Raw genomic sequence first — 13408 nt, 5'->3', positions numbered from 1 at the left:
GCCCCCTTTTGAACCTCCCTCCCATCTCCCTCCCCATCCCACCCCTGTAGGTTGATACAGAGCCCCTGTTTGAGTTTCCTGTGTATTGGTCACACTTTGGGTCCTTTAAAATAATGAGAAACTATATGATAATATCGGAGAAGGCAATGGTAACCCACTCCAGTACTCTTGCCTGGAAAATCCCATGGACAGAGGAGCCTGGTAGGCTGCAGTCCATAGGATCGCTAAGAGTCGGGTACGACTGAGCGACTTCACTTTCACTTTTCACTTTCACGCATTGGAGAAGGAAATGGCAACCCACTCCAGTGTTCTTGCCTGGAGAATCCCAGGGACGGCGGAGCCTGGTGGGCTGCTGTCTATGGGGTCGCACAGAGTCGGACACGACTGAAGTGACTTAGCAGTAGCAGCGCATGATAATATCTTTTAGTATATAAGTATCTATATTTGACTGATGAGGAATTATATCACACTTATATATGTTTACCAAATGCCCTATTTTTATATGCCTTTTGTAAATCTTTATGAAAAGTAATAAAATTATAAAAAGAAGACTTTAATGATATCTACATATTCAGAATCTCCACTCTTAACCTTAGCAAAATATTGTTAACTATTAAGAATTATGGTTTCTGTTCTGTTTTACTTTATTTTAATAAATGATGGTTTATTATTTAGATTTGGGACGTGTTTATCCCCCTGATATCTATCCACTGCAGAAAAATGCAATATAAATTATAAGTCAACTATAAATTCCTCAAACTGCACTTCACAAAAAATATGAATTACTATTACCTATCTTTTAATTTCTTCTTTTTTGCAACTTTTCCTTCTGTAGCTAATGTTTGGCATTTCATTTATTACATATATACTACTTGAAATTTGTAGCTGGCAATCGTGCTAAACTAACATTTAAAAATGATTCAGGTTTAGAATAATGTTGGGCAAACCATCAAATCCCAAACAGAAATGTCTTCCTTATAAGTAAAATGGAAATAGTTCTTTTGATCTATCTAGCTCACTGCGATTTTGTAAGGTTTTATGAGAAAAGGTATAAAAACACACTGTAAAATCTGTAACACCACAAAGTATTGTAGATGTTGTTCTATAGCATATTACTCAAATATGTAAGTACATTACTTGATTATATCTTTTATTTTTTAAACAGAGGCTAATGCTTTCTGAAATTCAAGGATGTAAAGATAAACTTTGCGGGGGCATAGTTCATACTGGATGTTCAATGAAATCTAAGTGAAATAAATAAAAATCATCACAGGGATTGTTAGCTATGAGAAGTGACTCACACAGGGAGAAGCTTAGAGTACTGTTTTTCTAAAGCCATCAAAAACAACCTATTAAAAAAGTATTAGGTAACCAAAGAAGTTCTGCTTTGATAGAGAAAGCCAGATCTTTAAAATAAAGAAAAACAGCTGCCCACTTTGGACAGGGAAAAACTTACACAAAATCTGAGTACAAATGAGGCAGCAGGAAAAAAAGTATTAATTTTTCATTGTTTTCTCCAATAAATATAACACTACACACTATCAAACGAACATAACAATAGGTAGTTTTCTCTCTTTATTTATTTTCTTTTTGATGTTTAACTAAATACTTACAGCTGTTGCCTCAATTCAGGTGAATCTTGAGGTGTTCCAAGTTGATTCAGAGTCCTCTGTATTTCCGCAGCTATTATGATAGAAAGTAAATGTATAGTAATTATTACAAACGTTAGACCATTAGAAATTAAGTTAGAAGTTAACACAAGCTAATAGGACAGTTAGAAAAAGACAGGAAAAGCAAAGAGATAAATATAGAAAATATTAGTTGAGAAAAAAAAAAATCAATGGTTTATTCAAATCTAATTAGTGACAATGAATAGTGTGGGTACCTTAGCATGTGAAACTGTAACTATGATCCAAAAATACTATCTTCTTCCCTATTCCACCAGGACATTTGGTACAATGGCACATGGACTATTACGTAAATTCTACTGCCACAAAAATTGTGAGGAAAATATGATTCACTGGGATATAAAGTGAATGAATTACAGTTAATAAATGATGAAGAATAACAAAATTAGAATAACCATTTTTCAACTGTCTATGTAATAAGCAAATCAAGCAAGAATCAAAGGATGCTAAAATCATGGGAATACTCACATGACCTTAAATTATCATCACATAGATGTCATTAACTTGGGCTAACTTTATAGATTAATCTGTTGCTTACAACAAATGACCAAATTTAGGATCACCAGTCATACAAACTAGTATTATGAGCCTCCTGACATGATGCAACAAGAAAGTCACAAAATGACCTATGTATTTTTCTTGCCAAAATATTTAACTGGAATCTATGAGCAACAGAGCACACATCACACACAATCATGAGAAAGAAATCAGACCAATCGAGATTATGTGATAATCTATAAAACGACTGATCTGTACTTCTTAAAATATTAATATCACAAAAGAAAAAATATATCAAAGCAGGAAGCTTTCTAAATTAAAAACACAAAATACTTTCTAAATTAAAAACATAAAATAACACCCAGTATACAATTTTTGACTGGCTTCTGATTCAGAAAAAAAGAAAAAAAACCTACAAAAACTATTTTTAAAAAGTTGCAGAGACAACCAGAGAAACCTGAATTGAATCTGGAGAGAGAAAGACTAAACAAAAGCTGAAAAATGTCAACAACTGGTGAACCCAGGTAAAGTGTATATAAAAAGATCACTGTACTATACTTTTACTCTTCTGTAGGTTTTAAATATTTCATGCTGAGTTCCCCACTCAGAAGTCTACCACTGTAATAATAGTAATAAAAAAAAAAGGCTCTTTACAAAGGGGAAGGTTCTAGCTTTATGCATTTATGTACACAAATAAAATGTCAAGCAGAGATAAGTTGAAAAATCCATCTCAAAGAACTTTCACATTTCCAAGAACTAGGGAAGAATGATCCAACCCACCCATTCTTTTTCATTTAAAAGAAGTCGTTTATTTATATAGCTTAAATGCTTTTAAAAAGTCATTGTTTATTTATGGGATCAAGGGAATGATTGTATTCCAAAACACAGGATTACTTTTGTTCACTCAGGATGATGTAATGAATATTGCTTTCAAGTCAAAGATGGAAAATATAAATACTGGAGAGGAAATATATAGCAACTGTTAACCATTCAGCTAGTTACAAAGGAATTTCTTTTTGCTTTTTTTTGGTAATAGATGTTTTCTTTTGTGAGGTGAGAAACTTTGCTGTTTTAAACTTATGGTTGCTTTGTACAATAAGCTATATATTTCCTTCTCAACCTCAGTGGATTCTCCTAGGCTACCTTATAGGGGTTTAAAGCTTTCACTTTTGGAAAAAGTATGCTGGTAAGACAAACTGATGCAGGCATTTATCGTTATTTCGAGAGGATTCTTGTCTTTTAAAAAGGCCATGGTAAGTGAAAAAAAAAAAAATAGACTGCTCAATAAATGACATGAGGAAAACTGACCAACCATTTGGGGGTTAAAACAGAGAACTCAATGTTACCTCATGAAGCAAAATAAACCTGTAAAAAATTAATAATTTAAACATTAAAAATGGAAACTATTAAACTGCTACATAAAACTATAAAAATGTATTTATTACACAATCTTATTTATGATTTTGGCACAGGTACAAAATATTATCCAAGTATAATACAAAACTAAGAACCATGAAGGAAAATATTATCAAACTGGCAAAAAATACACAAAAATTTTAAATGTTATATGAAAAATCTGTATCTTAATTACAAATCCATACAAGTAACATATGTGTGTGTGTACATGGGAAAAAATGCCTGCAGCATATGATAAATAAAGGGGTTAATATTCTTAATATAGAAAAAAAACTTCTACAAGTTGGAAATATAAAAATAGTCCAATAAAAAAAGGTAAAAGGTATCATCTTAAAATAATGACAAGCAAATAAACACATGAGAAGTTCAACTTCACTGATAATCAACTTTTCATATATCAGATTGGAAAAAATCAAGAAAAATAAGTGGATGATAATATAATCATAAGTGAAAGTCTTCATAAAGATAAAGACATAGGGAGGAATAATATCCATCATGTAGAAAGAATTTGAAATAACTGAGGAAAGGTCAGACAAACCAGTACAAAAGTAGGCCAGGAACAGGACCTTTAATAATATTCACTGAAAACATGAATAGCAAAAAAAAAAGAAAAAAAGACTGAAAAGTGTCAATCCTAAAAGGATAAATAATTTTAATGCATGAACGCTATATAAAATTGTTTGGCCATTAAAAAGAAGTTAAGTAGCATGCTTCTCATAGACCCAGTGGGAGGGAGCCTAAGTCCACCAAATGGTTATTTCCCTGGTTTTTGTAAACAGATACACTCAGCAACCCCAGTCTTCATCCTTTCTCCCTGAGAAAGGACTCACATGCAAAGGAGGACATAACTGGGAGCCCAGGGCTTGACACTTCAACAAAACAGAAGACTATCAGCCACACCTCTTCTTGTGCACTGCCCAGAAATGTCAGGAAGACCTAGTGAGCTGAGAGCTGTGAAGCCTCTCCTACTCCCATTTGCCTGGTTTGTCCAGAGGATGGGGAAGGCAAACATTAAGGATGGGGAAGTAAAGATGGCTAGCACAGGCCTCTTTAAATGGTGACTCCCATTGTGATGCTCCTCAAAATGTGATCTATTTGCTAGAATACATCATCAAAATCGTTGGCGCCTTGTACAAACCTTCTGATACAGTAAACACTTTTTTGCTCTGTCCTAAAAAATAGAAAATAAGAGGAGTATGCTTTCAGCTGGATGGGGTGGGCGGCAAGCCTTCAAAGTTTTATCTTAGGGTTATATACCCTCTTTATCACTGTACAAGTCAGGTGTCAAGGTTACTGATCCTCTCCTCCTACGGGACACTACACTGCTTACACGTGCTTTTAGCATCTGCAAAGTGAGAAGCCACATGTTCTCTTAGGTGCCTTGGAAGGACGGAAGTATGCCAGCAGACAGAAGACAAATTAATGCAGAGACCTGTTTCCTTAGTGAAGAATCTTGATTTATTGATCTGTATGGATCACTGATGCACTCCTACAGAGTAAATGACAAATTGCTTTTCTTTGCAGTCTCAAATACAAATGGGAAAATACAGCTTAGTGATACTTTTTATGTGGCTCCAATCCATTTTACTGAATGCCCTAAAAGGTTGCTGGCTCTGGCTTCAAGTCTCCAACAGAAAAGGCTATTCTGCTAGTTCAAGTGGCGGCACAAGCAGATCTACAACTTGGCTTCAATGACCTGCTTGATCCCACGGTAACTCCGGAACCTGTGCAATTTCAGGGTTCTGTATAAAACTAGTGGCAAGGTTCACTAGGAAAAAACAACAGAAGTCCCTTAGATTCATTGAGCAAAACGATGCTCCTTGTCAAGCCAACATTGCCCTTTTGAGGAATAGTTCTAGTCTTACTACTGATTCTTGGATAAAAAGTAAACAGTGATATACCAGGTGACCCAGTGACCTGAGTTGCCTGCTACATACTAGGTGTTATCTTGTTGATAGGTTCTTCCTTGGTGGCTCAGTCAGTAAAGGATCTGCCTGCAATGCAGGAGACCTGGGTTCGATTCCTGGGTCGGGAAGACCCCCTGGAGGAAGACATGACTACCCACTCCAGTATTCTCGCCTAGAGAATTCCATGGACAGAGGAGCCTGGTGGGTTACGGTCTGGGGGGTTGCAAAGAGTTGGACACGACTGAGTGACAAACACTTTCACTATCTTGTTGGTGTATCTCTTTCTAGATTTTGTATGTTAGTCAGTCTGCCTCAGTCCAGCTTCTGCAGCACTTGTTCAGTGGAATAAACAACCAGCAATGGTTTAAGAATTAAAAACTACATACAAGCTTTGCCAGCATGGACTTCCCTTTCCTCAGATTAACATGATTACCAACAATGCCATACCATTTTGCAGCCAACAGCAATCAAAAGTAAATATACAATGTGGCACCATTCTTGGGGGTTATGAGCCAGTCACGCAGTGGCAAGACGATTAGAGCCCTTCCATCTTGGCGGAGGTGGAGCTTTATATTGACTGAAATCGCAACACTATGGATTTTGTATACTTCTACTGCCCTCCCCCCATGATCCCACCGGCTTCTGAATCCATGTATCAATCACAACCATTCTACCCACCAGTGCTCCTGATCAAGACACTCAATTTAACAGAGGAGATATATATATATATATATACACACACAGAGCTTCCAAAGACCAAGAATTCCTTGGTCTGCCAGTACCCCTTTATCTGGAAGCTGCTGGATTTCTAGAATGTCTAATGGCCTTTTGAAGACCCAATTATGGTGTCACCTGAGAGACAGCATCTTGGGAAGCTGGAGTGCAATCCCATGGGACCTTCACGCTTGCAAAGACCCACTACATTCTGGCGCTGCTTCACCCATATCCACAAAGAAAACTCAGATTTAGGACCTAAAGTGTGAAAGTGAAGAGAAATAGTTCACACTGACATCTAATCACCCACTTGCAAACTTTCTTCCATCCCTTGGGATGATTTAGAGACAACATTCATGTAAGGAGTGTCACGGGGCTCCACCTGAGAGTACATGGGCCCACTTGGGGCCAGGGCAGTGCAGTGTCCACTGAGGTCACTACCAAGGGGAAGTAAAAGTGTGCCCGGGGCAAGGTCAGAGGGAGAGGTGTGGACAAACCTTGGGAGACGAGCCGGAGGCAACTAGCTAATACTGCCGTCTTCAATCAGAGAAGTTAGTATGATCTAACCCGTGAGCAGGAGCAACAAGGATCCGGGTTTGAAAGTCTGGGATACTGCACAGCCGAGGTACAAAAAGAAGGTAAGAGGAACACAGAATAGCTCTTCAGGAGAAAAGGATTAATAGAAACTGCAGGCTTATTTCCAGCCATTAAGCAGCCGACTACAGCACCTGTCAATGTTCTCTTCCTTGCTCTGTAATGTAGATACTTAGATATTTTAACTATTTGTCCCCTTCCCTATCTCTGTCCTCCACTGTCTTATAGGGGCATGTTGTTAGTGGTTACACTTAAACGCTGGTCCACAGACTAAGGAAATACTGTGACCCCCATCTTGCTGAATCAGAGGAGGAACAGACTGAAAATCACCAAACAGACCTGGCAACGGAAGCAGGAGATAAACACGTCTTGGTTTTACCTGTCAGTGGAGCTGGGAGAGGAGTTCGGGTTGTATGAGCAACAGCAGCACCGTGCTAAGTGGGGCTTTTTAATATTTTCAAGCTTAAATATGAAAAAAAGGAGAAATATGTTCATTATAGAAAACAGAAGAGATGAATTATAATGGACATTTTTGGCCAGCTGATACCCCAAATTCTTATGACACTGGATCTTTTTGGTTTATAATATCACCACTGGGAAGTATCATTACAGAACCAGTCCTTAGAGGGAACAAACTGGAGAGCACAGTCACAAAACCATTCTGAGTCCTTGAGCTTTGCTGACCTCCATTATGAGTAATGCAGGTGATTAATAATGACAGAGTCTCAGCAACAATCACAAAAAAAGAAAGACCAGACTCATAAAACTAGCTTAGCTACTTGTAAAAAAAATCTAGACTGACTTAATGCTATTGAGGTTCCATAAATACCAAAGTTGCTTACAAGTCAAATGCTTTAGCTGACAACTTTCTCTTCACTCTAAAACAATAATTTGAATAATACACTCTCTCATAAAGTGAAGTTTCTTAGAAAGGCAACCATTCAGCTTTGCCTAATAGAGTGCATTTAATTAACTGAGTGCTCGATGTTTTTCATGAATGTAAATGTGAAACAAGGCCTCCTACACTGAAGCAGCATGCAATCTAGAAAAGGAGGAAAAAAGTATCAATACATAGTATAAACGCTCTAATAATGTTTCAAACAAGGACCTATGTATAGGCATTCTGCTGCTGCTGCTAAGTCGCTTCAGTCGTGTCTGATTCTGTGTGACCCCATAGACGGCAGCCCACCAGGCTCCCCTGTCCCTGGGATTCTCCAGGCAAGAACACTGGAGTGGGTTGCCATTTCCTTCTCCAACGCAAGAAAGTGAAAAGTGAATGTGAAGTCGCTCAGTCGTGTCTGACTCTTAGTGACCCCATGGACTGCAGCCTACCAGGCTCCTCCATCCATGGGATTTTCCAGGCAAGAGTACTGGAGTGGAGTGCCATTGCCTTCTCCACCTTCTACTGAAGGACAATCCAAAAAGCCCTAATGGAGGAGGCATTTGTATTATTTTTGAAGTGCAAGACACCAGACACTTTACTTTGGAGATTCGAACCTCGCTATCATACTTAAGACATAACTTGAAATGTTCAGATTACCAACTGGTTCCCCCAACCACAAGGGTAAATAAACTCCTTAAAGGAGAGAACTAGGTATTCATTGTTCATTATCAGATCTCTTGCATCTACCATATTGTTGACACTCAATGAATATTTTTAAACTGAGCCACAAAAGATCATCAGAAAGACTGAATCTTACAGAAGAAGTCTTGTGTAGTTCTAAAACACAAGGCATATATAAGAAAAACGTTAAGAGAGGTAGGTACGTTCCTTTATTATTCATTCATTCAACATGGTCTGGGTACCTACTATCCACCAGGATTTCTGGACAGCAACAATCATTCCTGTTTCTTTAATCTGTACAGCTCTAAACTTGAGGAGCAGGCTTTCTAGGTGCCACAGTGGTGAGGAATCCACCTGCCAATGCAGGAGATGCATGAAATGCAGGTTTGATCCCTGGGTGGGGAAGATCCCCTGGAGGAGAAAATGGCATCAGGCTCCACCATTCTTGTCTGGAAAATTCCACGGAGAGAGGAGCCTGGCGGGCTACAGTCTATGGGGTCACAGAGAGTCAGACACGACTGAGTGACTAAGCACCCAAACGTGAGGAACAAGTGAAGGGATCCTATGATCAGGTGATGAAGAGCCTACGGAAATGCACATCTGAAATTACTGAATCAAATTTAGGAGAAATATTATATGGTATTAGTCCAATTTTATTATACACATGAAGCTGAAAACCAGACAGAATAACTGATTTGTTCAAGAAACTATGACTATTTTTAAGTAGAAGAGCTGGGATTAGAATGTAGATGTCTTCGTTTCTAAAACAGTATTTTTCAGAGTGCTAAAAGGGCTAAGAGTAAAAGACTTTTAAAAATATTATTTCATAATCCAGGTATGATAGCTGCCAAAACAAAGACAGGAAAAATACGTGTGCAAAACTGAAGGAGTTGATCTGAGACACTCTGGTGTTTCAAGTGGTGTTCAAAGTACATTTCAAGGCTTTCCATGGACCACAAGCAGCCTTCTGCCCTGCAGAAGCTGATGAGGAAATAAACACCTGTCCGTTCTTCAGGCCGTATGAGCAAGATTCCATAGACATCACGTTATATATGACCAGCATCACCCTCTTACATCAGTGTCAGCCACATATGGCCTGTGGGGGCTTTCAGCCTCATTTTATACAGCCCTCCAGCTAAGAATGGTTGTTACATTTTGAAAAGGTCAACAAAAACCAAAAGAACGGTGATGAATACACAAGAGACTGTATGTGTGCTGCAAAGCCTAAAACATTTACTATTGGGCCATTTATAGTAAAAACAGGCTGACCCTTGTCCTAAATTAGTAAAAATTACTGAAACTTTGTAATCATAGCTGAGTTCAGTATGGTACTTGAGTGTACTAAGTACAGACTATGTTACTACGTCTGTTTCACACAAAAGTGAGCAGTACTGCAAGTCTTCCACTGAGCTACACGTGTAAGAAGCTGATTTTCTGCGATTTTCAGAAAGAATACGCCAGCCTTACGGCAGAAAGTGAAGAGGAACTAAAGAGCTTCTTGATGAAGGCAAAAGAGGAGAGGGAAAAAGCCAGCTTAAAACTCAACATTCAAAAAACTAAGATCATGGCATCTGGTCCCATCACTTCATGGCAAATAGATGGGGAAACAGAGGAAACAGTGACAGACTTTATCTTCTTGAGCTCCAAAATCACTGCAGATGGTGACTGCAGCCATGAAATTAAAAGACGCTTGGTCCTTGGAAGAAAAGCTATGACAAACCTGGAGAGCATACTAAAAAGCAGAGACATTACTTTGCCAACAAAGGTCCAGAGAGTCAAACCTATGATTTTTCTAGTAATCATGTACAGATGTGAGAGTTGGACCATAAAGAAGGTTAAGTGCTGAAGAATTGATGCTTCTGAACTGTGGTGTTGGAGAAGACTCTTGAGAGTCCCTTGGACAGCAAGGAGATCAAACCAGTCAATCCTAAAGGAAATCAGTCCTGAATATTCATTGGAAGAACTGATGCTGAAGCTGAAACTCTAATATTCTGGCTGCCTGATGCAAACAGCTGACTCATTAGAAAAGACCTTGATGCTGGGAAAGATTGAGGGCAGGAGGAGAAGGGGACAGCAGAGGACAAGATGGTTGGATGGCATCACCGACTCAATGGACATGAGTCTGAGCAAGTTCCAGGAGATGGTGAAGGACAGGGAAACCTGGCGAGCTACAGCCCATGGGTCGCAAAAAGTTGGACATGAACAACAACAAATCGATACCAATTCCTTAAAGGCTCTGGTTTGTGTCAGCTATTATTTTTAACTGCTGCTCTTCTGACATTGATTTAGAAACAATTATGGTTACTTTTTCATTTTACTGGATGAACATTTTTGCAGGGTAACTGATGTATCGTTACCATTTTATTACTCTCCAGTTTCTGACTATCTCCTAGTTTTAGGATGGTGGCTCACATGATCTTTTGCCTTACTCATGTTGACATGTTCAAAAACGTTTACAAAAAACTGGCTTAGAGACAGAGAGACAAAAAAGGTTTCTAGGTAGGTGACAAACAGGATAGTGATTTAAAATAATTGATAATCATTCCTAGCTTCTTCCAAGTCATGTCTAGTAGATTTTGTTTCATTACCTTGCCTGGGGCATTGTGAATTTTTGAAGGAGTCATATTCATTTTTACTGGCAAATGTCTAATTTGAAAGAAAAAAAAAAACCCTTGTGAAAAATGAAAATTAAGAAATTAATTCTTTCCATAACCATAAATAGTTACTTGAAGAAAAACTCACCTAATACACTGAGATAGGATTAAATCAAGATGCACCGCTACAAGAATACAACGAGCAAATTATTTTTGCATTATTGACAATCTACAACGATTTGCACTATTACTACTAGAGAGGTGACATTAAAGTATATTACATTTTCCATAACACAAGGAGAACACCATTTCCTACACATTCAGGAAAAGTTATTATTTATGCAAAACTCAAACCGTGCCCTTTCTGCCTCTTCATTCTTCTCTGTACCAAACACCCACTGTGTTCCGTAAGAGTCTGCTGCCATCTAGCGGATGACCTAAGGAAAAAACTGCTTCATAGCAAAGCTTTTTATTTTTATTTTTTTCTGTCCGTACACCCGTAGGCAGCAGTTGCTATGAGAGGCTGTGTACCGTTTCCACCTGTCAGAGTTCCCAGGGGACCAGGGAGGACATGACCAGTGAGAGCAGCCAGGCTTCGGGGACACCCCGAGTCAGCCCTAAAAGACGCACAGACCACCTTCAAAGAAATGTCTCCAAATAACAGAGAACAGAATACAACCACCTGCTCTTTCAGCACAAAATAACTCTGTTGCTCAATCCAAAATAACTCAGTTGAAACTGTCAATCGTGGAAAAAAATAACGGTTGTTAAAACACGTGGGCAAGTGGTTTAGAGATTCTGACTCAAGTCTCACCCACATCACACAGAGGAAGTCAAGTTTAACACTGACCAGCGAGTAGTCTGGGGGCCAGACGGCTTGATTTGGAAACCTGACCTCATTCCTTCCTGGCTGCTGACCTTGGGCAACTGACCTCATCTCTCCAAGCTATAACTGCCTCACAGCCAAGTGGAGGGAAAATCACCTCTTCCTCAGTCATCATGAACTTCAACTCGGGGCAATGTACGTTAAGGGCTTTGTACTGGAAACAGAAAGAGCTTACTAAATGAGAGAGAATAGTATGAGGAGACTTAATGTTTTTCTTCTGGAAGTCACAGATGAGCACGTGGCCAGCCATCGGAAGTTGACAATGACCAGTTAGGAGCAATCACTGAAGGTGATGTTCTTACAACAAGATGAAGAAGAAGAATATTCTTATTAACATATATTAACTAACGTGAAACATGCTGTAGGAGGGTGTTGAAATCTAATAAACTCTGATAAAGTTATGAGAATTGTAGAGATAATGACACATATAAATCAAGACAAGGTAGTTATAACCCCCAATTAGGAAGGAAGTCAGCTATTGCCTGACAGTGACCATGTCTAGCAGTTACATACAAGTGAGAAACTGAACTATTAATAGGAAAAAACCCAACTAAATATTAAACAATCTCTCAATAAAAACAAACTGTTTTAGCCTCCAGGCTTTCCTCATCTGTCAAACTGTCTATTTTAAAGGGTGGTTTTAAGCATCAATATTATAGAATATGGTATATGTAAAAACATTGCAGAATGGCATAGATTTCTATTAGGTTGGTGCAGAAGTAATTGTGGTTTTGCATTGGTGAACTTTGCTGCTTGATATTGGAATACATTCTTAAATAAATGTGGTTATGTTATATATTATTTTAATGGCCATTTATTGCTTTGTGCTTTTTTGCTAATGCATTACTTGCTGTTTATTTTTCAGTTCAGTTCAGTTGTGTCTGACTCTTTGTGAGACCCCATGGACTGCAGCATGCCAGTCCTCCCTGTTCATCACCAAGTCCTGGAGTTTTACTCAAACTCATGTCCATTGAGTTGGTGATGTCATTCAATCATCTCAAAGACTAAGAGCAAATTTGAGCAAATTTTTTATTCAAGTTCAAAATGGGTCGTAATGCAGTGGAGACAACTTGCAACATCAACAATCTGGCCCATGAACTGCTAATGAACATACAGTGCAGTGGTGGTTCGGGAAGTTTCTCAAAGGAGACGAAAGCCTTGAAGATGAGCACAGTGGCCAGCCATCAGAAGTTGACAATGACCAATCAAGAGCAATCATCAAAGGTGATGCTCTTAGAACTACATGAGAAGTTGCAGAAGAACTCAGCATCTACATTCTACAGTCACTCGGCATTCAAAGCAAACTGAAAAAGTGAAAAAGCTCTCTACGTGGGTTCCTCATAAGCTGTTTTGCAAATCAAAGAAATCATCATTTTGAAGTGCTGTCTTCTCTTACTCAACAACAACGAACCATTTCTCAATCTGATTGTGAGGTGTGGCAAAAAATGGATTTTACACAACAGCCAGCAATGACCAGCTAAGTAGCTGGGCCGAGAAGAAGCTACAAAAAACGTCCCAAAGCCAAACTTGCACCAAGAAAGTCATGG

At 38.6% G+C, this 13408-nt stretch overlaps 1 protein-coding gene across 1 annotated transcript in view; it reads right to left on the bottom strand.

The window, feature by feature from the left end:
- The window catches only part of STX7 (syntaxin 7), a 56736-nt gene that overhangs the window by 12547 nt on the left and 30781 nt on the right, over window positions 1-13408 (bottom strand). Inside the window, exon 3 of the mRNA XM_065931332.1 lies at window positions 1614-1683. Within this exon, the coding sequence (XP_065787404.1) occupies window positions 1614-1683 (70 nt within the window). The remainder of the gene's footprint in view (window positions 1-1613; window positions 1684-13408) is intronic.

The sequence above is a fragment of the Muntiacus reevesi genome, chromosome 3 (assembly GCF_963930625.1).
Source record: "Muntiacus reevesi chromosome 3, mMunRee1.1, whole genome shotgun sequence".
Classification (NCBI taxonomy): Eukaryota; Metazoa; Chordata; class Mammalia; order Artiodactyla; family Cervidae; genus Muntiacus; species Muntiacus reevesi.
This window is presented reverse-complemented; position numbering and strand designations above follow the sequence as displayed.